Here is a 27,500-nt window from a genome sequence, read left to right on the forward strand (position 1 = left end):
TTTAGGGGCTGGGTTATCTGCTTTAGGGCGGGGTTATCAGTGCTTTAGGGTGGGTTATCTGCTTTAGGGCGGATTATCTGCTTTAGGGCGGGGTTATCAGGGATTTAGGGCGGGTTATCAGTGCTTTAGGGCGGGGTTATCAGTGCTTTAGGGCGGGGTTATCAGTGATTTAGGGCGGGTTATCAGTGCTTTAGGGCGGGGTTATCAGTGCTTTAGGGTGGGTTATCAGTGCTTTAGGGCGGGTTATCTGCTTTAGGGCGGATTATCAGTGATTTAGGGCGGGTTATCAGTGATTTAGGGTGGGGTTATCAGTGCTTTAGGGCGGGTTATCTGCTTTAGGGCGGATTATCAGTGATTTAGGGCGGGTTATCAGTGATTTAGGGTGGGGTTATCAGTGATTTAGGGCGGGTTATCAGTGCTTTAGGGCGGGTTATCTGCTTTAGGGCGGGGCTATCAGTGATTTGGGGGGGTTATTTGCTTTAGGGCGGGGTTATCAGTGATTTAGGGTGGGTTATCAGTGATTTAGGGCGGGGTTATCAGTGATTTAGGGAGGGGTTATCTGCTTTAGGGCGGGGTTATCTGTGATTTAGGGTGGGTTGTCTGTGATTTAGGGTGGGATTATCAGTGATTTAAGGCGGGGCTATCAGTGATTTAAGGTGGGGCTATCAGTGATTTAGGGTGGGGCTATCAGTCATTCAGGGTGGGGCTATTAGTACTTTAGGGTGGCGATATTAAGGCTTTAGGGCAGGGCTATCAGTCATTTAGGGTAGGGCTACCAGTGCTTTAGGGCGGGGCTATCAGTCATTTAGGGAGGGGCTATCAGTGCTTCACAGTGGAGCTATTGCTATCGGGCAGGGCTATCAGTGCTTTAGGGCGGGGCTATCAGTCATTTGGGGCAGGGCTATCAGTGCTTTAGGGCGGGGCTATCAGTCATTTGGGGCAGGGCTATTTGTGTTTTAGGGCAATGCTAATAGTCTTTTAGGGTGGGACTATCAGTGTTTTGGGGTGGGGCTATCAGTCTTTTGAGGTGGAGCTATTAGTGCTTTAGGGTAGGGTGCTAACAGTCTTTTAGAGTGGGGCTACCAGTGCTTTAGGGCGGAGCAATCAATCATTTAGAGCAGGGTTATCAGTCATTTAGGGCAGGGCTGTCAGTGCTTTAGGGTGGGGCTATCAGTCATTTAGGGCGGGGCTATTAGTGCTTTAGGGCAAGGCTAACAGTCTTTTAGGGCGATACAGGGTTATCTGGTGACATTTACCACAGTTATGTTCTCGTAAGAGAAGAGAAGAGAAGAGAAGAGATGTTCTTTTACTTAAGTGTGGCTTTTAAGTACTTTATACTGTTACACTTTATTCTAAGCTGCCGTAGTTACAGTGTGATATTAATAATTACATCTACGTACTATTTGATTGAGGTTAGAATGTGGGTTAGGGTTTGTTACATGTAATTATGCATAATTCATTGTAATTACTATAGTAAGTGTATGGAAGATGTATAACTACATCACCTTAAATTACAGTGTTTCCCTTTATGCATCACTGCTGGAGTGTTTTAACCTGTACATGAGTGTGTGTTCAGCAGTGTGTTGAGCTTTGTGTGTACATGAGTGTGTTGAGCTGTGTATAAGTGTGTGTGTTGACTGTAATGACTCTGTGTTTCAGACAACAGTCTCCTGCTGCAGCCCTTCTGCTCTAAAGCACAGTATCTGAGCGGGAAGGCAAAGCTGGACCTGATTGAGAAAGTAGCAGGTGAGTCTTCTGTAGTAATAATAATAATTATAATAATAATAATAGTAATAATAGTAATAATAGTAATAACACTGTGCGGTAAGGCATCAGTGCAGATCTAATCTGAATATTCTAAACATGTAAATATAACTGATTATTCAGTGTATCGTGAAGTGCGCACAATATCAATACTGTGCATGTGCATCATCACCATTTATTGAATATCATTTATTGAATGTCAGACTCTGGTGGAGAATGTGTGTGTGTGTGTGTGTGTGTGTGTGTGTGTGTGTGTGCGTGCGTGCGTGCGTGCGTGCGTGCGTGCGTGTTTTCATCAGTGTGAATCTGCTCTGTTGATCATGAGTGTGTGTTACCAGATGTGGTGCTGGATCTGTGTCCCTGTGTGTGTGTGTTTGTGTGAATCTGCTGTGTTGATCAACTGTGTGTGTGTGTGTGTGTGTGTGTGTGTGTGTGTGTGTGTGTGTGTGTGTGTGTGTCAGAGGTGGTGTGTGATCTGTATCCCCGCAGGCCTCAGCTGGTGGAGCAGAAGACTCTCCCTCTGCTGTGGACTCTGCTGGGCTCCTGCAGTGCTGGAGGTGGAGGATCTCTGAGAGCGGCGACACTCAAGCTGGCGGAGGCGCTGCACACACACATGGGCACAACACTGCTGGAGCTGGCAGCTGCACAGAGCACACACACACTCACTGATCTCAACCAGCTCCTGAGACACACAAACACAAACTGAAGACATATACACACACACACACACACACACACACAGACACTTGCACTCAACCTGATCACACACAGTGCCTGACAGCTGAGCACTGTCACTTTGCACTTTCCTCCTCCTCCTCCAGCTCCTCCTCGTCATATAGCCCCTCCTCCTCCTCTTCTACCTCCTCCTCCTGCTAATCCTCTTCCTGCTCCTCCTCTTCATATAGCCCCTCCTCCTCCTCTTCTAGCTCCTCCTCGAACTCCTCCTCATCATATAGCCCCTCCTCCTCTTCTAGCTCCTCCTCCTGCTAATCCTTTTCCAGCTCTTCCTTTTCATATAGCCCCTCCTCCTCTTATAGCTCCTCCTCCAGCTCCTCCTCTTCATATAGCCCCTCCTCCTCCTCTTCTAGCTCTTCCTCCAGCTCCTCTTCGTCATATAGGTTCTCCTCCTGCTAATCCTCCTGTAGCTCCTCTTCTAGCCCCTCCTCCAGAAGCCCCTCCTTTTTTTGAGCTCTTCCTCCTCCTCTAGCTCCTCCTCTTGAAGCTCCTTCTCTTGTAACTCCTCCTCCTCCTTTGAAGCTCTTCCTCCTTCTCAAGCCTCTCCTAAAGCTCCTCACCCTCCTGAAGCTCCTGCTCCTCCTCTAACTCCTCCTCATGTAGCTCCTCTTCCTCCTACTCTAGCTCCTCCTCCTGAGACTTCTCTTCTTCTAGCTCCTCCTGAAGCGAGCTCCTTCTCCTCTTGAAGCTCCTGCTGCTCCTCTATCACCTCCTCCTGTAGCTCCTCCAGATCCTCCTCTTTTTCTACCTCTTTCTTGTACCTCTGCTCCCCCTCTTGTAGGTCCTCCCCAGCTCCTCCTCCTCATCATCTAGCTCCTCTTCCTCTAGCCCCTCTCCCTGAAGCACATCTAGCCACATATCCACTTGTAGCCCCTCCTCATCATCATCATCTAGCTCCGCCTTCTGAAGCTCCTCCTCATAATCTAGCTCCTCCTCCTGAAGCTCCTCCTCCTCTAGGCCCTCTTCCCGAAGCTCCTTTGGCAGCCCCTCCTCCTCCTCATCTATCCCCTCCTCCTGAAGCTCCGACTCTAGCTCCTCCTCCTGAAGCTCCTCCTCCTCTAGCCCCTCCCCCTGCCCTGAAGCTCCTCCTCCTGCTGGTGTCTGGTCTCTGCACAGAATGTAATCTTAGAGAAGCACAATAGGATGGGCTGTTGTTTTGTAGCGTGTGCTTTCAGCATGTCTGACAGATGTTTGTACTGTATAATAGCGCAGTATTAGCTGTACGTATACTGTATGTCGCTGCAGTATAAATATGGTCCATATTTGCGGATGTTTCGGTGAGTCAGTGATTATGGCCTGTTCTCGGTGCGACCCGTCTTGGTTTTTTTTGCATGACGATGTTTATTGTTCTTTTTTATTGTAAAAAAAGGATGAGAATATCATTTTGAAGAAGCAGAATGCCTTGATCAGCTCTGGGTGTGACACCAGTGTATTTTTGTGAACGTGAAGCTTTAAATAATAACAACAGTAACAATAAGACCAGATGTAGTTCAGCTTAGTGCCAGTCACTCCACTACAGCCTTTATGAGATTTGACATTAAATGATATATAAATATATATATATGAGAGAGAGATTTATCTATATAATAAAGTGTCTTATTTCTGTAAACAGCCGTGCTGTTATTATTTCTGCTTCCTTTCATCATCCTTATAGATCTTCATGAAATCATCATTTTATATCCTCTGGGTTAATTCACACTTCATTCACTTCACTGTCAAACCCAACAGTCGACTTTATCAAATGAAATGAGTGGAGTTAACTCAAAATTGACTGAGTTATTTCTACTCATTTGAAAAGAGTTTTGAGCTCAGTGTTGAGGGTATTGAGTTAACTAAACACCTCATGACTTCAACTCAAATGGAGTAAGTTCACCGTACTCATATAGATTAGTTTTTGAACTCATATGGTTTGTAGCAATCGGTTTCCTCAAACAGTTTGAGTTGCCTTAACTTATTGGGTTTTACAGTTCTCGGTTGGTTTGAGTTCTCTTCATTTATTGGGTTTTACTGTGCTCAGATTGCTTCGTTTACTCAAGTGGAGTAAGTTCACAGTACTCATTAGGATTAGATTTTGAACTCAAATGGTTTGTAGCATTCGGATTCCTCAAATGGTTTAAGTTATCTTAACTCTTTGGATTTTACAGAGTAGTTCACATTATTCTCCAGTTTGACTTGTTTTCTCTTATTGTAAAGCACTTTGTGACTCAGTGTCTGGAAAAGGTGCTGTATAAATAAACCTTTACTTACTTACTTACTTACATTTATCTTCTACACATGAAGGGAATAATCAAGCTCAATTATTAACAATCCACATTTTCATATACAATATAGTTTTATCCAGAAAGTCTGATTACTACATTTGAACTAGATTTCTTTTTAGATTTTATTTTTAGATTTACTAACAAAATCTACTGAACTCCTGAATGTAAAGCAGATTTACCCACGGGCCACTTTATTAGGTACACTTTATTAGTACCGGTTGGACCCCCTTTTACCTTCAGAACTGCCTTAATCCTTGGTGGAAGAGATTCAACAAGCTACTGGAAATATTCCTCAGAGATTTTGCTCCATATTGACATGATAGCATCACACAGTTGCTGCAGATTTGTCGGCTGCACATCCATGACGCCAATCTCCCGTTCCACCACATCCCAAAGGTGCTCTATTGGATTGAGCTCTGGGGACTGTGGAGGCCATTTGAGTACAGTGAACTCATTGTCATGTTCAAGAAACCAGTCTGAGATGATTGGGGCTTTATCACATGGTGCGTTATCCTGCTGGAAGTAGCCATCAGAAGATGGAGACACTGTGCTCATAAAGGGATGGACATGGTCAGCAACAATACTCAGGTAGGCTGTGGCGTTGACAACATGCTCAATTGGTACTAATGGACCCAAAGTGTGCCAAGAAAATATCCTCCACAGATAGTTGTGAGTGAAAATCCCAGTAGATCAGCAGTTTCTGAAATACTCAGAGCAGCCCGTCTGGCAGCAACAACCATGCCACGTTCAGCGTCACTTAAATCCCCTTTCTTCCCCATTCTGATGCTCGCTTTGACCTGCAGCAGATCGTCTTGACCATGTCTACATGCCTACATGCATTGGTATGGAAGCCCGTTACCGCCACTGAATAAATAAAATCAATACAATGTAAAAAATAAAGTCGCAATTTTGAGTTATTAAGTCAGAGTTATTAGCGAGTTTCCTATTGCGACTGACCATGGAGCAATTAAGACGCATGCAAATTAGCTCATAATCAGAACATAAAGCCTTTACTCGACTTTATATTGTTTATCACGCGTTCAAAAGGGAAATATATAGTTGAACTAGGCTGTCTATTTATTCGTATGAATTTGTTCTTAGTTATGCTCCTTAGTAACTCGCAATTCTGACTTTATTTTTTGTACATTGTATTTATTTATTTATTTTTATTCAGTGGCTTTAATATATATATTAAAGAGTGTTTATTCATTTGTATGATATATAAAATATAACTGAAATAAATACGGTTATCTTTTCTAAACTTACACTGAAAACCTAGTTTTAACCCCCTTGTATATTTATTTTATATCTCGATATGATCAACATCACAGGCATTAAATCTTCTGATGGAATTTAAAATATTATTTTCCTTTTAAAATAAGTCTAAATATTAATTATTGGAACTTTTAATCCTGCGCACCGGAACTCGTCCTCTGCGCACGCGCTCTTTGACGCTCAGACTTACACGCGCCACATTCGATCATCCGTTTGTGCCGCTCCGGTGTTTATGTTTGTTTATAAGATGACTAAAGTGGGAAATGATTGAGTTATGATCATTATAAGTGTTATGAAGCGTTAATAAACGTGACTGAGGCGCTGTTTATACTAGACAGTATCACAGCAACCCGCGGCGTGATTATTGACTGATTATGAATCTGATTATTATTGTGTGATGGAGATGCAGTATTGAGGTAAAGTTGCTTTAATATTCACACATTCGTTCATTTTTGATCAGTTACAGATTGAGACACGCTCTCTATATTGTTAACCACACTATACTTTCAACATTAGGTCTGAAATGGCATGTAAGAAGACTTTAAAATAACATCAGCACTATATAATCCTCTGTAAACAGCTGTACTCTATAGTCATTGGCTGATAATATGATTTCACTGTTTAGTTCTTTTCTGCATTTATATTAAGGAGAAAGTCCAAATGTGTGAATATAAACCCAATGTTGTACTCCTCTATAGATGCAGCAGTGATGAGCGGCGCTCAGAGGACTCTGTTCCAGGCATGGGGCCACAGCGGAGCCCCGAAGACCAGCAGCCGGAGCCCGCAGCAGCCTGAGATTAAGGTGAAGCAGGTGTTATGTTCACTTATTTGTCATTTTTAACCAGTAACCACATGTGAAACACTCTCTATATTGTTTACTACACTATAGTTTGAGTATTCGGTCTGAAATCACATGTAAGAATAATATCAATACAACATTAGCACTATAAACCCTTGTGCACTGTTCAGATTGACTCCCCTTTAGTGATGTTGGTGCTGTTTTTCCTCCATTGACTTCCATTATAATCACATTTATTGATTATAAAGTCATGACAGCAGATAATCATGCATTCTTGATTGCTGCTGGTTTTCCCTGTTGGGATTAAGAGGGAGAATGGAGAGAAAAAACAGCACCAATATGACCAAAGTGGAGTCAATCTGAACAGAGTGTTGCTGAGGAGTTGAAAACTTTCAAAGCATTTTCCCTAAATATGTGTTAAAATTAGATTTGTCAGCAAAAATCACCACATTTGCTGAAACACAGAGAAATGGAGTAAGTTCACTGTACTCATTTAGCTTAGTGTAGCCAAATTAATCCTCAGAATGACCCAACAGCATAGTCGTTAGCTGCTAATATAAATTCACTATTTAAATCAATACTTTTCTGGCATTGTATTATTAAGGACAGGCTCTGAATGTGTGAGTGTAAAACCAATACTCTCTCTCATCTCTCTGACACTTTAACCGATATTTGCAGTTTTGTTTTTGGCACATTTGCACAGACTCATTTTTATAATGATTCATATGAAAAAACAAACAAACATTGTGGATTCATGACGTGCGCTTCACACAGCTGAGTGGGCTTGACAAACCACCTGTAGAAAACACTCCCCCGCCTTAGCTCTAAATTCTCTGAGCACAAACAGCTTCTCGTGTGTGTTTCCTCTTGTTGTTGAATCGCCGAATGCCTCCTCAGCTGTAAGTCGGTTTGAACAAAAGCATCTGCTAAATGAAGGTGAGCACTTCCATGCAAATATCAACCCTGCTGTGAAAAAAATCTAGTTTTTACCAAAAAAGTGAAACTCCCAAGTCCTTAGTGTAGGCAAACACTCTACCTTACGGCAAAATACCCAAAATGTCCTGGTCAATGTAATGTTCAGACATTTCTAATTGATTTACCAAAGTCACACAAGTGCCAGTTTCACATCTGTCACATCCATAAGAAAGCTTTCTGCTCATGAATACACACATGTAGAATCAAATAAACTCTGTGATTTTTGTTCTATAGAGAGCAACTCTTGTCCTTTGATTAGCATTGTTTCTGTTGGGTTGTGCAGTTTAATTCACAGAATTTCTACAAAGTTTGTTGTGGACTGTAAACTCACAGACTGATTTGGGCACATCCATAACGCACGTTTATTTTCCTCTTTTAAAATATACAAATGTTTACAGGTTGATATTTCTGATCCCATAACTCTGTGATGAGTTCTGAAAAATATAAACATGTTTCAATATAATTTTAACTCATACAGTTGAATTATGACTCCTCTATATTTTTTCCTCATTTTCTGTTTAACAGAGAGCAGATTTCCCCAGCACATCTCTAATCATAACAGTGTTAATAACTCATCTCTAATAACTGATGTCTATTCTCTTTGCCATGATGACAGCACATAATATTAGACTAGATATTCTTTAAGACACTAGTATTCAGCTTAAAGTGACATTTAAAGGCTTCACTAGGGTAATCAGGGTAAAGTTAGGGTAATTAGGGTAAAGTTAGGGTAATTAGGGTAAAGTTAGGGTAATTAGGCAAGTCATTGTATAACAGTGGTTTATTCTGGAGACAATCCAACACTAATATTGCTGAAGGGGCTAATAATATTGACCTTAAAATGGCTTTAAAACTATTAAGAACTGCTTTTATTCTAGCTGAAATAAAACAAATAAGACTTTCTCCAGAAGAACAAATATTAGAGGAAATACTGAGAGAAATTCCTCAATCTGAGAAACATCATCTGGGGAGTGCTTGAAATGAAAACAAATTCACAGGAGGGAGAATAATCCTGACTTCAGCTGTGCTTTCAATGTGAACTTATGTTTTGAGTTTTACTGAATATGTCCCATCTGTAAAGCTGGAATTGCTCGCCTCTGTACAATCACAGTCTCTTTAAGGTAAATCATGGCCATCTTTGAAACGCCTCTCGGGCAGTATGCTCAGGCTCTCCGTCTGAATGGGGAAACCTCAAATTCTTAAACTGTGTGCTTATGATTACGATACAGACTTGAAATCATCAATAAACCTAAGCAACAACCGTCTCATAGGTTTCGTTTCTAAACGTCTGAAGTAAATAAAATGGGTATGTCTTCAGGGTGCTAATGCGCATGCACACTCGAAAGGAAAGCGATCACGACACCAACCTCATTTATGGATGTTCTAGACTTCATCATCCTCTGGAGAATGATCGTCAGGTGGCGCTGATCTTCTGAAGTAATCCACAGCTTGCTTTTGATGGTGCATCTCCTCCAGAATTGACAGCGACTCTGTGTACATGTTTGTGGCTGTTTGGGTTATTGCTGTCAGGTGAGCTGCGTTTGACAGAACAGACTGTACCTCACGTTCATTTCATACAGGGTACAACACCAGAAAAGGTTAGTTCTTAAGTGCACTTCATTTAAAAGTAGATTTCAAGGCTTATGTGGCTATATTTATTAAGTCTGTGAAGTATTCGCGGATATCCCAGTGCGTTTGTTTACCATCAAACTGTGGTAAGGCACACATCTGATCTGAGCGTCTCCCCTGGAGGAACATCAGTCTATATCCATCGCTGATTGGCTCCTGGACGAGTAGGCGGGGCTTCATTCGCCATATTGACCGTTACACTTTTCCCCATTCAAAACAACACGAGTGACACGACCTGTGTATTTGGTCTGATCAGCACTTGTGTGTGTGTGTGTGTGTGTTGCCTCTTGTTGAATCGCTTCATGGTGAATGACTAAATGTAAACTGTAATGTTCCTCCACTCAGCCGTATGCTGCTGCTGCTGCTGAGGATGATGAGGATGATGATGATGTGCTGCTGGTGGCGGTGTGCGAGGCCGAGCGCAGTGTAGTGGATCTGGGCTTCGACTCCTCCGCCGGCCGCGTCTGGATCTACCCCACCAACCTGCCACTGCGGGAGTACCAGCTGCGAGTGTGTGAGGCGGCGCTGCTCCAGAACACACTGGTCTGCCTGCCCACCGGCCTCGGGAAGACCTTCATCGCATCTGTGCTGATGTACAACTACTACCGCTGGTTCCCCGCAGGCAAGATCGTCTTCATGGCGCCCACCAAACCCCTGGTGGCGCAGCAGATAGAGGCCTGCTACAGGGTGATGGGGATCCCACAGGAGCACACGGCGGAGCTCACAGGTCGCACACATACACACACACACACACACGCACACGCACGCACACATACACACACACACGCACACGCACACGCACACACACACACACACACACGGTGCAGCAGAGAGAGGCCTGCTATAAAGATAGTGTGTGTGTGTGTATTGGTCATTTTTCTGAATTGTGTGTGTGTGTGTGTGTGTGTGTGTGTGTGTGTGTGTGTGTGTGTGTCTCCTCAGGCTCCACAGCAGCTCCTCAGCGGCGGTCTCTCTGGAGCTCCAGGCGTGTGTTCTTCTTGACTCCGCAGGTGATGGTCAATGACCTGTGCAGAAACACCTGTCCGGCGGCTCAGGTCAGGTGTGTGGTCATCGACGAGGCTCATAAGGCCACGGGAAATCACGCCTACTGCCAGGTATAGCCAATCCGAGCCTCCGCCAGCCCAGTGCATGGTGGGAACTCTGCCTGACCCTCCCTCCGTCTGTCCTGCAGGTGATCCGGGAGCTCTGCAAGCAGACGCAGCAGTTTCGGGTTCTGGCGCTCAGTGCCACACCTGGAGGAGACGTCAAGGTGAGAGCAGCCGATCACATGAGATGATGAACAGCAGATCACATGACCATAACGATATTCATCATGATCATATAGCACCTGTTCAATTCAGTTCTAAATCACGTGTGTGTGTGTGTGTGTGTTTGTGTGTGTGTGTGTGTGTGTGTGTGTGTGTGTGTGTGTGTGTGTGTGTGTGTGTGTGTGTGTGTGTGTGTATGTGCACGCGCAGGCGGTGCAGCAGGTGATCTCCAATCTGCTCATCTCCCACATCGAGCTGCGCTCAGAGGACAGTCCAGACGTCCAGACACATGTCCACCAGCGCAGCCTGGAGAAGATGGTGGTGCCGCTGGGAGAGTCGCTAACACACTACCAGACACGCTACCTGCAGGTCAGACATGCTAACACCACACCTGATGCCTTAATGACCCCTTAAAAACCTAGCAGACAAGACCTTACTTTACTTCTGGTGACGTGGAACACCTTTATAGAGCTGTCAGTCTTTGGGTCATTTAGGGCGGGGCTATCAGTCATTTAGGGCGGGGCTATCAGTCATTTAGGGCAGGGCTATCAGTCATTTAGGGCGGGGCTATCAGTCATTTAGGGGGGGCTATCAGCCATTTAGGGCAGGGCTATCAGCCATTTAGGGTGGGGCTATCAGTAATTTAGGGTGGGGCTATCAGTAATTTAGGGTGGGGCTATCAGCCATTTAGGGTGGAGCTATTTGTCATTTAGGGTGGGGCTTTCAGTCATTCAGGGTGGAGCTAGCAGTCATTTAGGGTGAAGCTATAAGTCATTTAGGGTGGAGTTATCATTTAGGGTGGAGCTATCAGTCATTTATGGTGGAGCTATCATTTAGGGTCGAGCTATCAGCCATGTAGGGTTGGGCTGTCAGTCATTTAGGTTGGAGATATTTAGGGCGGGGCTATCAGTCATTTAGGGTTGGGCTATCAGTCATTTAGGGCGGGGCTATCAGTCATTTAGGGTGGAGCTATTTGTCATTTATGGCAGGGTTATCAGTCATTTAGGGCGGGGCTGTTAGTCATTTAGGGTGGAGCTATCAGTCATTTAGGGTGGGGCTATCAGTCATTTAGACACAAACACACATACATTCACAAACATACACAAACACTTACTCAGACACACACTCATACAGACACACATATACATAAACATATTCAGACATGTACATGCACAGACACAAACACACACACACACACCTCAGCTCATTCTGACACCGGTGTATTCTCCTCATGTCTGCCGGAGTGCGTGCGTGTGTGTGTGTGTGTGTTCAGCGTTTTATTCCCGCTGTGCTATCGGCTTTGCTTATTCACACTCACTAAAGAGCTGGAATGTTTCTGCATGATCATCTGCACTTCACACACACACACACACACACACACACACACACACACACAACAGAAGAGGAGGAGGAGGTTGAGATGTGGCGGAAACAAACAGGACACACACCTGACTAACACAACATCTGAAGCAGAATAATGCTGTCTGGGCTGGTGGATTATTAGGATATAATGCACAGCTGACACACACACTACAGTTATTAAAGTAATATTCAGTCTAGTGGACATATTAAACCAGAGCTGCTGTAGTTTAGGGGTTCCTGAAGTTCCTTTATAAACCTTAAATACATGTGAAGTGACTCTATCATGTGTGTTAGTTATTCAGCTCCTGCACTCTCATAACCCCCCCCACCCCACATTAATCTGTGTGTTTTATTTAGTCAATTCTGCACAGAAACATCAAATAAAGCTCCATTTGAAACCATTTTGTTTGGTAAAATAGATTTTTTAAAATGTAAACAAGATAATTTTATAACATTCTATAGTCAGATAAAGGTGTGCGTGCGCGCGCGCGTGCGTGCGTGTGCGTGTGTGTGTGTGCGTGTGTGTGTGTGTGTGTGTGTGTGTGTGTGTGTGCAGATGATATAAGCAGTCTCTGTTTCTTCATGAAAGGAGATTTATTTTAGGCTCAAACCCACACACACTGCTCCACATTCCTCTGTGTGTTCAGCTGCTGTGTGTGTGTGTGTGTGTGTGTTTCCTGGCTAATCTGTGGTTCTGATTGGCTGAGTTAATCTGACATCATCATCGTCATGATCTGTGCTTTTATTATTATTATTATGAGGACGTTGTATTCATTTCAGGCTCAGTGGTTAGCACTGTGGCCTCACAGCAAGAAGGTCTCTGTTTCGAGCCTCGGCTGGGTCAGTTGGTGTTTCTGTGTGGAGTTTGCATGTTCTCCCCGTGTTGGTGTGGGTTTCCTCCGGGTGCTCCGGTTTCCCCCACAGTCCAAACACATGCGCTATAGGGGAACTGATCAACTAAACTGGCCGTAGTGTATAAGTGTGTATGGGTGTTTCCCAGTACTGGGTTGCAGATGGAAGGGCATCCGCTGCGTAAAACAAATGCTGGAATAGTTGGCGGTTCATTCCGCTGTGGCGACCCCTGATAAGTTGAAGGAAAATGAATGAATGTCATTTCAGTGAGTTTATTATTCAGATCAGAAGAGAAACATGAAGCATCGTCACAGTGGCGTTTACATTCACAGCGCTCTGTACACACACACACACACACACACACTGATCTGAGGACAGCCGTTCAACACACACTCTGACAGGACAGGACAGTGGTTTATTTCACTGCTTTACATCAGGACTTACAGCAGGTACACAGAAGGAAACGTCTGGCTAAAAAAATATTCACAAAAATAGCACTATGATGGAATATATTCATATATATCTGTGTGTGTGTGTGTGTGTGTGTGTGTGTTTCATATAGATTTGTGGATTCACCACATGAGTGTATTTCTAGAGAAGACAGACAGGTGTGTGTGTGTGTGTGTGCAGCGTGTCTGCATGCCTGTCTCTCTGTCTGTCTGTGTGTGTGTGTGTGTGTGTGTGTGAGGTCATGGCGTACACATGATTGTCGTTCAGCATCAGAGTTGTGGCTCATCAGTGATTCTCCAGTTTTGGTGTGTGTTTGGGTTTAGCTTATGATCAGTGTTCGGCAAATACACCAGACAGACTCGGCCGATCAGCAGCTCCGCCGGCGTCAGCTGACAGGAACAGGAAGTGTGCTCAGGGTCTCTCCAGGAACCAGATCTCGTTGTGTCGGTGTGCGGCTGCAGGGTTTGTGTATCCGGCCACGATGAAGGAGTCGCTGACGCCCAGAGCGGGACAGTCCAGAGCCTCGGCCAGACTGCGCAGCTCATGGAGGATCGACAGCTCGTTAGTGGCGCCCGTGAACGACCTGAAAACACACACGCGCACGCACACACACGCACGGTCAGTTCACAGGCGCAAACACACACATGATGCTTCTATGACAGAATAATACACTCTTATTTTCATTCATTCCCTTGACAGCGCACTTATTTACTCTGATCCTGTCTGAATAGTAGTGACACACACACACACACACACACACACACACACACACACCCTCACAAACAAACACTCATTCTCTCACACACAATCACACACACTTGCTCACACAAACACACACACACACACTCACGCTCTCTCACACACAAACTCTCATGCACACACTCTATGAACACACACACTCACACACAAGCGCGCACACTCTCTCTCATACGCCCACACACAAACTCTCCCTCACACACACACTTATGTGCACACACTCGTGCTTGCTCACTCTCTCTCTTGCACACACTATTTCTTTCTCAAAAACACACACACACACTCTCCCTTTCTCTCACACACATACACTTACATGCACACACACACTCTCTCTCATACACACACACATACACACACTCATGCTTGCTCACTCTCTCAGGCGCACACACCTTTTCTCTCTTACACACATTCTCTCTCACTCACACACACACACACACACTCTAACACACACACATTCTCTTCTCTTCTGAATAATTCAAATGTGGGCGGGGCTTGATTCTGCCATTTGATTGGATGGTTGTGGTTTTCTATTGGTGGATTGGTGAGTGACAGGTTGGATTGGGAGATGTTCTGATATTAAAAACATCAGGAATGATGGGAAGCGATGATTGATTACCAATAAACACACTGCAATAGTTCATTCTGATTAAACCGTGACGAACGTCTGCTGAAGAGCTTTACTACGGTGGATACTGGGGAAAACATTTAGTAGTGAGTACTGTCATAACCATTTCTTGTAATATAATATTTCTCTTGACATGCTCTTTATGATCATACTAAAATAAACAGCTGATAGACCTAATTAAATCTGAACTCTGTCAAGGCTCAAACATTTAGACTCTCATACACTAGGAGTGAGTGTAAACCTGGGCAGATATTCTGAATCTGATTGGCTGTTGGCATTTTCCTCTCTCGTCTCGACTCCGCCCACTAGTGTTTATTTTCAGCTCTAGCCAATAGCTGAACAGCACCTACTGGGGAGGCGGGGATAAAGATAGTACGGCCTCATCTGATTGGTCAAACTTCAATAAACACATTATGCATGCACAATACAAATACTCGGCATATATAATGAATTAAATTGATCAGCGATACACACAGTGTTCAGCATAAATGAGAACACACCCTTTTGAAAATCTATATGCTTATACAATTCTCAGTGACATATGAATGTGTGTGTGTGTGTGTGTGTGTGTGTGTGCGCTGTGATCTTCAGTGTTGTTAGATGAGTTGATCAGTTTAGTCTTTGGTTCTGATTAATCTAATGTATCTGCACACACACACACATATATATGACTGTACAGCATCCTGGAGAGTAGATTACTGTAGACGAGAGATCTGACCGACTCATCTATGATCAGCACTGTTTACAGCATGCACTAATACATTGCAGTGACAATTACTGTGTGATATTTTGTGCGGTCGTATGCATTACTGTAAACATGATGGACAGAAGAGTGTGTGTGTGTGTTTCTCACCGGGTGTAGACTATCGCGGCGGGCCACTGCTCAATGAGGATATCTGGGTCGTATGGTCGCGGTGGGTTGTTCTGGTACGGGGTGGGCAGGTAATAGGCCACAGTGACGGCGCGGGAAAGAGTGGTGTTCATCTCATCCGTGCGCACCACCGTCACGATGGGTATCGTCATGCCCAGATAACTGCCTGCAGGACACAACCTGACCATTAGATGGCGCTTAGCTATTACTACAGGAGAAAAGACTAGAGATAATAACCAGCAGAAAACAGTAAACTACTCGCTCTACAATCAAGTGTGTTCATGATTATACATAAAATAAGAAAATATCAGTTTACAACATCAAGCAGCAGAACCAGCTGTGTTTAACGTCTACAGATCAACAAGTGAATGAGACCGGAAATCTTGAGCCCAAAAGAGTCCAATAGCTGCATGAAGAATACGGTCAATACTGAATTATTGACTATTGGCACATTCTGACCTGCTGAGTTCTGCTGGCAGATGAACCTCATGATCTTCATAAAGCCGTAGCAGATGCTCTGTTCATACGTGTCCTCGTGAACCGTGATGCAGGCCCAGTGTGCTTTCTCATAGTGCCGCTTCTCGTACAGCACCTCACCACACTGCAACACACACACACACACACACACACACATCAATACAGCAGCAAAAATACACTTGCTCATTGCTCTGGAGTAGTCAAAAAGACAGATCCGCGCACCAAGGCTGCTTTATTTCATCAAAGATATGGAAAAACTTTTAAATATTGCTGCTATTAAAAAGTAAAAAGTGTGTGTGTGTGTGTGTGTGTGTGTGTGTGTGTGTATGTGTGTGTGTGTGTGTGTGTGTATAGTAAACTAATGTATCGCTGTAATGTATATCTAAATTATCTCATTACACCAGTTTTCAGAAGCCAATCTAACAGGATCTGGCAATCCAGAATCTGAGCTCTGGTGTTAATGATGGTGTTTGTGAACAGTATTGTCAGCATTTGTGCTTGAGAACAGTATTTGATGGTGTTTGTGAACAGTATTTGCCAGTGTTTGATGGTGTTAGGAACAGTATTTGATGGTGTTGAGAGCAGTATTGTCAGTGGTTGTGCTTGAGAACAGTATTTGTGAACAGTATTTGCCAGTGTTTGATGGTGTTAGGAACAGTATTTGATGGTGTTGAGAGCAGTATTGTCAGTGGTTGTGCTTGAGAACAGTATTTGTGAACAGTATTTGCCAGTGTTTGATTGTGTTGAGAACAGTATTTGATGTTTGTAAATGGTATTTGATTGTTTTTGTGAACAGTATTTGATGATGTTTGTGAACAGTATTTGCTAGTGTTGAGAACAGTATTTGATGTTTGTGAACAGTATTTGATGATGTTTGTGAACTGTATTTGATGGTATTGAGAATAGTAATTGATGGTGTTTGTGAACTGTATTTGATTGTGTTTGTGAACTGTATTTGATGATGTTTGTGAACTGTATTTGCCAGTATTTGATGGTGTTGAGAACAGTATTTGATGATGTTTGTGAACTGTATTTGCTATTATTTCATTGTATTAGGAATAGTAATTGATGGTGTTTGTGAACAGTATTTGCCAGTATTTGATGGTGTTGAGAACAGTATTTGACAGTATTTGATGGCGTTGAGAACAGTATTTGACAGTATTTGCGTTTGTGAACAGTATTTGATTGTATTTGTGAACAGTATTTGATGATATTTGATGATGTTTGTGAACAGTATTTGATGGTGTTTGTAAACAGTATTTGATTGTTTTTGTGAACAGTATTTGATGGTGTTGAGAACAGTATTTGACAGTATTTGCGTTTGTGAACAGTATTTGATTGTATTTGTGAACAGTATTTGATGATATTTGATGATGTTTGTGAACAGTATTTGATGGTGTTTGTAAACAGTATTTGATTGTTTTTGTGAACAGTATTTGATGGTGTTGAGAACAGTATTTGACAGTATTTGCGTTTGTGAACAGTATTTGATTGTATTTGTGAACAGTATTTGATGATATTTGATGATGTTTGTGAACAGTATTTGATGGTGTTTGTAAACAGTATTTGATTGTTTTTGTAAACAGTATTTGATTGTTTTTGTGAACAGTATTTGATGGTGTTGAGAACAGTATTTGACAGTATTTGTGTTTGTGAACAGTATTTGATTGTATTTGTGAACAGTATTTGATGATATTTGATGATGTTTGTGAACAGTATTTGATGGTGTTTGTAAACAGTATTTGATTGTATTTGTGAACAGTATCTGATGGTATTGATAACAGTATTTGATGATGTTTGTGAACAGTATTTGCTAGTGTTGAGAACAGTGTTTGATGGTATTGAGAATAGTATTTGATGGTATTTTTTGAACAGCATTTGCCAGTATCTGTGTTTGTAAACAGTATTTGATGGTGTTTGTAAACAGTATTTTCCAGTATTTAATGGTGTTTGTGAACAGTATTTGATTATATTTGTGAACAGTATTTGACATTATTTGATGATGTTTGTAAACCGTATTTGATTGTTTTTGTGAACAGTATTTGATGGTGTTGAGAACAGTATTTGATTGTATTTGTAAACAGTATTTGATGGTATTGAGAACTGTATTTGATGATGTTTGTAAACAGTATTTGATTGTGTTTGTGAACAGTATTTGCCAGTATTTGATGGTATTTTTTGAACAGCATTTGCCAGTATTTGTGTTTGTAAACAGTATTTGATGGTGTTTGTGAACAGTATTTGATTGTTTTTGAACATAATTTGATGGTGTTTGTGATCAGTATTTTCCAGTATTTGATGATATTTGTGAACTGTCTTTGATTGTGTTCGTGAACAGTATTTGCCAGTATTTGATGGTGTTGATAACAGTATTTGCCAGTATTTGATGGTGTTGATAACAGTATTTGCCAGTATTTGATGGTGTTCATAACAGTATTTGATAGTATTTGCGTTTGTGAATAGTATTTGTGTTTGTGAACAGTATTTGATGGTGTTGAGAACAGTATTTGCCCGTATTTAATGGTGTTTGTGAACAGTATTTGATGGTGTTTAGAACAGTATGTGCCAGTATTTGATGGTGTTGATGACAGTATTTGACAGTATTTGATTGTGTTGAGAACAGTATTTGCCAGTATTTGATTGTGTTTAGAACAGTATTTGATGGTGTTGATGACAGTATTTAATTGTGTTGAGAACAGTATTTGATGGTATTGATGACAGTATATAATTGTGTTGAGAACAGTATTTGCCGGTATTTGATTGTGTTGAGAACAGTATTTGCCAGTACTTGATGGTGTTGATGACAGTATTTAATTGTGTTGAGAACAGTATTTGCCAGTATTTGATTGTGTTGAGAACAGTATTTGCCAGTATTTGATGGTGTTGAGAACAGTATTTGCCAGTATATGATGGTGTTTGTGAACAGTATTTTCCAGTATCTGATGGTGTTGTTAACAGTATCTGATGGTGTTTGTGAACAGTATTTTCCATTATCTGATAGTGTTTGTAAACAGTATCTGATGGTGTTTGTGAACAGTATCTGATGGTGTTTGTGAACAGTATTTTCCAGTATCTGATGGTGTTTGTGAACAGTATCTGATGGTGTTTGTGGACATTATTTTGCAGTATATGATGGTGTTTGTGAACAGTATTTGCCAGTGTTTGATGGTGTTAAGAGCAGTATTTGATGATGTTTGTAAACAGTATTTGATGATGTTTGTAAACAGTATCTGATGGTGTTTGTGAACAGTATTTGATTGTGTTTGTGAACATTATTTTCCAGTATTTGATGGTGTTTGTGAACAGTATTTGCCCGTATTTAATGGTGTTTGTGAACAGTATTTGATGGAGTTGAGAACAGTATTTTCCAGTATTTGATTGTGTTTGTGAACAGTATTTGATGGTGTTGAGAACAGTATTTTCCAGTATTTGATTGTGTTTGTGAACAGTGTATGATGGTGTTTGTGAACATTATTTTCCAGTATATGATGGTGTTTGTGAACAGTATTTTCCAGTATCTGATGGTGTTTGTGAACATTATCTGATGGTGTTTGTGAACAGTATTTGATGGTGTTGAGAACAGTATTTGCCAGTATTTGATAGTGTTGAGAACAGTATTTGCCAGTATTTGATGGTGTTGAGAACAGTATTTGCCAGTGTTTGATGGTGTTGATGACAGTATTTAATTGTGTTGAGACCAGTATTTGCCAGTATTTGATGGTGTTGAGAACAGTATTTGCCAGTGTTTGATGGTGTTGAGAACAGTATTTGCCAGTGTTTGATGGTGTTAAGAGCAGTATTTGATGTGTTTGTGAACAGTATCTGATGGTGTTTGTGAACATTATTTTCCAGTATATGATGGTGTTTGTGAACAGTATATGATGGTGTTTGTGAACAGTATCTGATGGTGTTTGTGAACAGTATTTGATGGTGTTTGTGAACAGTATCTGATGGTGTTTGTGAACAGTATCTGATGGTGTTTGTGAACAGTATCTGATGGTGTTTGTGAACATTATTTTCCAGTATATGATGGTGTTGGTGAACAGTATCTGATGGTGTTTGTGAACATTATTTTCCAGTATATGATGGTGTTGAGAACAGTATCTGATGGTTTTTGTGAACATTATTTTCCAGTATATGATGGTGTTTGTGAACAGTATCTGATGGTGTTTGTGAACAGTATATGATGGTGTTTGTGAACAGTATCTGATGGTGTTTGTGAACAGTATTTGATGGTATTTGTGAACAGTATCTGATGGTGTTGGTGAACAGTATCTGATGGTGTTGGTGAACAGTATCTGATGGTGTTTGTGAACAGTATCTGATGGTGTTTGTGAACAGTATCTGATGGTGTTTGTGAACAGTATCTGATGGTGTTTGTGAACAGTATCTGATGGTGTTTGTGAACATTATTTTCCAGTATCTGATGGTGTTTGTGAACAGTATCTGATGGTGTTGGTGAACAGTATCTGATGGTGTTTGTGAACAGTATCTGATGGTGTTGTGAACAGTATCTGATGGTGTTTGTGAACAGTATCTGATGGTGTTTGTGAACAGTATCTGATGGTGTTGGTGAACAGTATCTGATGGTGTTTGTGAACAGTATCTGATGGTGTTGGTGAACAGTATCTGATGGTGTTGGTGAACAGTATCTGATGGTGTTGGTGAACAGTATCTGATGGTGTTTGTGAACATTATTTTCCAGTATATGATGGTGTTGGTGAACAGTATCTGATGGTGTTTGTGAACATTATTTTCCAGTATATGATGGTGTTGAGAACAGTATCTGATGGTTTTTGTGAACATTATTTTCCAGTATATGATGGTGTTTGTGAACAGTATATGATGGTGTTTGTGAACAGTATCTGATGGTGTTTGTGAACAGTATCTGATGGTGTTTGTGAACAGTATCTGATGGTGTTTGTGAACAGTATTTGATGGTATTTGTGAACAGTATCTGATGGTGTTTGTGAACAGTATTTGATGGTGTTTGTGAACAGTATTTGATGGTGTTTGTGAACAGTATCTGATGGTGTTTGTGAACAGTATTTGATGGTGTTTGTGAACAGTATTTGATGGTGTTTGTGAACAGTATCTGATGGTGTTGGTGAACAGTATCTGATGGTGTTGGTGAACAGTATCTGATGGTGTTGGTGAACAGTATTTGATTGTGTCTGAAGATGTACCTTCTCTTTGCGTGTGATGAGCGTGTAGGGAACCGATTCCCGTGTGTGTGCTCCATCATTATTAGAGGTGATCTGCTGGATGGGTTGTGCCATGTCTGTGAATGAGAAACACATGTAGTTAAAGGCATGACATGAGCAACAGTGTACTGCTAATCTTTACTATTTAGGCTACAGGATGAAATATATGAGGAATGATTAACAGTTTAATTCACAGCAAGCCATTGATTATTGCACATATTTCATGCTTGCTTGCCAAGTTAAAGGTAATTGCTTTTTATAACCCAATGTTTGCCAAAAGTTTCTAGCCCAATTTTCATAATTTACCAAATAAATACATTAAAATCTTATTAAAATGACCAATCAATAAAAAAGAATTATGAATAGGCTACTTTATGCAGTGACTAATGAAATTATAGATGTTTTTTATTTTCAATCTACACACTTTATACTGTTTTCAAGTTTCAATATGTATATATGCTTTTTATTTTAATAAAACAGTTGGAAACACTTTAAAATAATAGTCCATTAATTAATGTTAATGTATTGACTCACTGTGCATTCACTAATAAGCACAACTGCATTAGTAATGCTTTACTAGATTATTCATATTTGGCTAATGTAATGGAAACTGACTGGAACTACCTGCGCGTTAACTAATGTAATGCACACCCTCCAGCCTATCAGAATCAATATTATCATCAGACCGTGGAATATAAGATGATAAACCCTATGTTCACCAATAACCCCTTCTAATGCTGAGCTGTTCATTAGCTGGTGTTTCACTGATCATCAGGTCAGCTCTGCAGATGGTATTGGAAAGTGTGAGTGTGATCAATAGTGAATCAGTCAACGGTCTGCTGTTGAGTCTCTCTCCACACTCCACACGTGTACGGTCTGTAAAGCGCTTTACTGAACTGCTCTGGATTTAGAAAGGCATTGGTGTGGAACAGACCAGCTGATAATCTGAGATCTCAGCTAAAGCTAAGCAGTTCTCAGACCAAACAAACAGGCGTCACATGATCGACTCTGAACCAGACTCTCAGCGAGACCTTTACAGGGCATCTCTGCTGGACAATGAACACCACTGTACCACTAGTAGACCAGTTACTGGAATTAAATAGCTTTTCTGCTGAAAAATTAAAGTAAAATTACAGTCATATTATTACAGTTAGCTATAATGTGCTTCTCTTAAATACACAATAATATAAACACACATTACAGTAGTGTGCAGACATTCAGCAGTTCTGTCTGAATCAGAGAAGAGAAGCAGAGGAGCTGTGTTTGTTCTACAATTTATTTTGGAGAATATTATGTAAGAGGGATGGCTATATTTTAATGCATGCATACTACAAAAAACAGACATGCACACTACGATACACACACATGCATGCACACTACAATACACACGAACACGCGCACAGACATGCACACTAGAATATATACACACACTACAATAAACAAACACACACACAGACATACTACATTAAATGCACACTACAGTAAACACAATACAATAAACACATGCATACTACAATAAACACTACAATACACGCACACTACAATAAACACACACATGCATACTACAATAAACAAACACACACACACACACACACAGACATGCACACTAGAATACACATACACTACAATAAACAAACACACACACACACACATGCACACTACAATAAACAAACACACAGACATGCACACTAGAATACACATACACTACAATAAACAAACACACATGCATACTACAATACAGATATGCACACTACAATAAACACATGCACACTAGAATAAACAAACACACACAGATATGCACACTAGAATACACACACACATACTACAATAAATGCACACTAAAATGCACACATGCACACTACAATATACGCACACTACAATAAACACACAATACACTAAACACATGCATACTACAATAAACACATGCACACTACAGTACACACACTGAGAATCTGCTGCTTCAGCTTCATGTGTGGTGTTTTTGAGGTAACTCCTCTAGCTGTGTATTGTGAAGTGTCTTGTAAACACACACGAGTGAGTGTGAATCTAAAGAGTGCTGTAATAATCTGCTGAAGTGGGTCAGTACGGGACGCACATGTGCATCATGGGAAAATCCTCAGCGCTGCTGTCTGGCCGAGCGTCACGCACAGCTGTGCAGATCATATGAGAACAGACATACAGCAGAATATGCTCCTCACTCTCGCCTCTGCCCTAATATCTGCAGACTCTTAAATCAGGAAGCGTTTATAGATGAACAGATGGAGTCTTTAATAAAGCAAGCACAATAATCTGACAAGGCGGAGCAGAATAATGTTATTTCAAAGCAAAAACCAGATTATTTTACTTCCAATGAACACATGTACATTTACTCAACCTAACAATTCAACTAGAAGACTACTGAAACTGCAGGATGTTTTACCATATGCAATGTGAGGGAGAACACACAACACTAAATACATCGAGTGGTCAACCTATCCGGCTTCAGTATGTTTATTTAACATTATAAATCATAAGATTGAGGGTCATCAGAGGTGAAAACCGTCACACAGCAACTTTTCAATATTAAATCAAGCAAAAATAACTCATGAAGAGAAAGCACCAAACAATGCCTGTGCATTTATTCTAATGGGTAGTTTTCCCATGTTTTTCTGGGCTATTCAGAGACTTATATAAAATTATAACTGATATTTTAAAGGTGCAGTGTGCAAGTTTGACACCCAGTGGTTGAAGTAGGTATTGCACACCTGGTTCAAAACACATGCAAGCGCAGGTTGCCAGATTGACGACACCAACAGCAGTGTGCCTGACTGTTGAGCCTAAACACTGATTTAGGGCTGATTTAAGTTGTGTTCTAGCAGCAACGAGTGCTTCCCATATTAAAAGGAGTTTTTGTCCTAACCAACACCTGAAATTTATATTTTAGAAATGTATTTCTCACAGGTGAACAACAGGATAAACTGATCATCTCAGGTACAGCTCATGTGCTTTATTCAGTGTTCAATGATCATAATGTGAGTCTGAATGCTGTTTTACATCACATTTATAGCCATATACTGAAAGCAGCAGCAGATAGTTCAGCTCAGATAATAAAATAAACCATTTAAATTGAACTTCAGAGTAGGGCTGCCGCTCGATTATTGGGAAAATCATAATCACGATTATTCAAAACGATATACAGTTGAAGTCAAAATTATTCGCCCTCCTGTGAATTATTATTATTTTTTAATAAATATTCCCCAGATGATGTTTCTCAGATTGAGGAATTTCTCTCAGTATTTCCTCTAATATTTGTTCTTCTGGAGAAAGTCTTATTTGTTTTATTTCAGCTAGAATAAAAGCAGTTTTTAATAGTTTTAAAGCCATTTTAAGCTCAATATTATTATCCCCCTTCAGCAATATTAGTGTTGGATTGTCTCCAGAATAAACCACTGTTATACAATGACTTGCCTAATTACCCTAACTTTACCCTAATTACCCTAACTTTACCCTAATTACCCTAGTGAAGCCTTTAAATGTCACTTTAAGCTGAATACTAGTGTCTTGAAGAATATCTAGTCTAATATTATTTACTGTCATCATGACAAAGAGAAAAGACATCAGTTATTAGAAATGAGTAGGCCCACACGGAATCTGCGCACGTTCGATTTTCAGCCCATCATTAATTCTGTTTATTTACTTGAGTAAATGTGTGTAAATCTATATTTATTCAGTTTTTAAATTAATTACAGTAATATTATTGACTAATATGAAAATGTTGATCTGATTTATGTATAATACAGTGTGTCCAGTCATATCTTCTGTCTTTTAGTAGAGATATTATATGAGAGACTTGCTTTGTTTACCAAATAAAGTGAATCTAATTAGATTTGCATTGTAAACAACTGGTATTATTTTTTATTTCATATATTAAAGTTTTAATTATGATACTCCAAAAATAATTCAGCAGATTTTTACCAAAAACATCCGCAGATTCCGTCTGGCCTGGAAATGAGTTATTAAATCTATTATGTTTAGAAATGTGTTGAATAAAAATCTTCTTTCCATTAAACAGAGATTGAGGAAAAGGGCCGCTAATAATTCAGAAGGGTTAATAATTCTGTCTTCAGCTGTATATATACACAGTTATTTTCCTCCCTGTAAATAAGGCAAATAAATCTGATATAATAAAAATCTGAAAGAAACTGCTTTAAGCATCTTGACTGTCAGAAAAAGCCTTTAATTACAGCTCCAGCAGTCCTTCAGTCTAGAGCAGTGAGGGATTTTCTCCTGATAAAAGCAGTGGGCAGCAGGAATATAGCGCGCTGTCACTTTAAGAGCAGTACGGTTCTGATTTATGGTTCCTCTTTCACGTGTCTTTTGATTCTCAACTGCTTTATTTATTATATAAATGAGGGTTAATATGAATAACCACTAAACACTGCGGTTTGACACACATTTGCATGTATTTGACCATTGAAGCGCTCACATTAAGATGACTTTAGATGTGTGTGTGCTCGGCTCGTCTCTGAGGCTGAGCGCACACACACACAACAGCATGCGATCTCTCTCGCACTTATATAAACATGAATGATGTGAGTGTACATCAGTGAATGATGCGCATCACGACTGCAAACGTTACATTACAGCACATGCTTTAGTCATGTTCACTGAAACTGAGCTGTGCAGAGCAACACGTGTACATCTGGAAAGGGCCGGTATATGATGCAGTGATCGATTATCTCCAGTAATGCTTTTCCACAATCGTTAGAAGACTAAACTGAGTTTGATTAATTGCACAGCCCTACTTCAGAACTGTTAAACCAACACACATCAGTGATTCAGCATCTACAGTTCATCATGTTCAAGAGCTTTAATATGTATTCATTAGATTATAAACCTAACCATTCCGCTGGAGTGCAGTGAGTGCACTATTCTGTGCTTCTGAATGGCTGCATTTACATTTCTGTCGTGTTTCGTCTGGTGCAAACAGCCCAAATTCCTCATCACTGCGTGTCTCATCATGTAGTGTGTTGTTAGGACACGCGGTTAAATTATAACCTGCTCACCTAATGTTTACACTCCTAATATTTATATTATTTACTAATTAATAACCTCATGTGGAACTCTGAATCTGCGTCTCATTTCAGAGTCTGCTACTGTCCACCAGAGGTCGCATTTCAGTCACAGATGCTTGCCTTGAATGAATTGAATGAATGAAATACGCTGTTTTCCACCATCTGGCAACCTGGGTGCTGAAATACAATTGGCTGAACTGGCAGTGGGCGGGTTAAATGACCATAACAAAGACAGCCGCTCCAGCAAGTAACACACACGTTCACAGCAGAATATCTGACTTCAGCATTGTGTTTCAGATAAACAAGAGTGTTCACTGAGCATGTTTCTAAATATCTGCACACATATGATGCTGAGTCAAACACTCACATACAGCAGATTTAAGCACTGTGTGTGCAGATTAGTAAATGAATTGTTATTTAGTGTATTAATCAAATGTTGAAGTCTAATTGGACAGATGAATAAAGCCTTTGAGATTCAGCTCGGTGTAAATTCCAGAGCAGCTTTGTTTGGGCTTTCAGCAGCGAGTCCTAAACTGAAGTGACAGATAACAACACGCCATCCTTTCTCCATGATATTCTCCTAACCAGCCGTGACACATTTGCTTGTTAACTTGAGTTTTTGTACAGTAAATGTCTGTGAACAGTTAAGTGAAGCTTTTCTTCTCCTCCATGAAACAGCCGTTCATTAGAGATCAGGGAAATGCAGCTCTTTAGTCAGGGAGTTCAACTGTTGGAGTGGAAACTCTGAGGTCCAGCAAAACTATTTAAATGATTATTAAAGATGAGGTCTAATAGATCTCCCACTGAATTTAACACAGCGCTGTTACTGCAGTGATCGCCAGTGCAGATGTTGAGGTGTAACATCTGCCGTTACTGCAGTAATCGCCAGTGCAGATGTTGAGGTGTAACATCTGCCGTTACTGCAGTAATCGCCAGTGCAGATGTTGAGGTGTAACATCTGCCGTTACTGCAGTAATCGCCAGTGCAGATGTTGAGGTGTAACATCTGCCGTTACTGCAGTAATCGCCAGTGCAGATGTTGAGGTGTAACATCTGCCGTTACTGCAGTAATCGCCAGTGCAGATGTTGAGGTGTAACATCTGCCGTTACTGCAGTAATCGCCAGTGCAGATGTTGAGGTGTAA

General features: G+C 40.9%; 3 protein-coding genes across 5 annotated transcripts in view; 2 read left to right on the forward strand and 1 right to left on the reverse strand.

Moving 5' to 3' along the window:
- LOC130244384 (TOG array regulator of axonemal microtubules protein 1) overlaps positions 1-4,089 on the forward strand; it is a 34,322-nt gene extending 30,233 nt beyond the window's left edge. For all 3 annotated transcript variants that reach the window (XM_056476787.1, XM_056476790.1, XM_056476789.1), the window contains exons 24-25: positions 1,660-1,746; positions 2,226-4,089. In XM_056476787.1, coding sequence (XP_056332762.1) covers positions 1,660-1,746; positions 2,226-2,470 — 332 coding nt within the window. In that variant the 3' untranslated portion in view covers positions 2,471-4,089. The remainder of the gene's footprint in view (positions 1-1,659; positions 1,747-2,225) is intronic.
- Positions 4,090-6,236: 2,147 nt separating this feature from the next.
- The window catches only part of fancm (FA complementation group M), a 57,312-nt gene continuing 36,048 nt past the window's right edge, over positions 6,237-27,500 (forward strand). Inside the window, exons 1-6 of the mRNA XM_056477151.1 lie at positions 6,237-6,451; positions 6,734-6,837; positions 9,784-10,165; positions 10,381-10,553; positions 10,631-10,708; positions 10,917-11,075. Coding sequence (XP_056333126.1) covers positions 6,745-6,837; positions 9,784-10,165; positions 10,381-10,553; positions 10,631-10,708; positions 10,917-11,075 — 885 coding nt within the window. The 5' untranslated portion in view covers positions 6,237-6,451; positions 6,734-6,744. The remainder of the gene's footprint in view (positions 6,452-6,733; positions 6,838-9,783; positions 10,166-10,380; positions 10,554-10,630; positions 10,709-10,916; positions 11,076-27,500) is intronic.
- Positions 13,177-27,500, reverse strand: part of soul3 (heme-binding protein soul3) — a 15,742-nt gene continuing 1,418 nt past the window's right edge. Inside the window, exons 2-5 of the mRNA XM_056477150.1 lie at positions 21,286-21,380; positions 16,082-16,223; positions 15,605-15,788; positions 13,177-13,953 (exon numbers count right to left, since the gene is read on the reverse strand). Of these exons, the coding sequence (XP_056333125.1) occupies positions 13,782-13,953; positions 15,605-15,788; positions 16,082-16,223; positions 21,286-21,380 (593 nt within the window). The 3' untranslated portion in view covers positions 13,177-13,781. The remainder of the gene's footprint in view (positions 13,954-15,604; positions 15,789-16,081; positions 16,224-21,285; positions 21,381-27,500) is intronic.

The sequence above is a fragment of the Danio aesculapii genome, chromosome 17 (genome assembly GCF_903798145.1).
Source record: "Danio aesculapii chromosome 17, fDanAes4.1, whole genome shotgun sequence".
Classification (NCBI taxonomy): domain Eukaryota; kingdom Metazoa; phylum Chordata; class Actinopteri; order Cypriniformes; family Danionidae; genus Danio; species Danio aesculapii.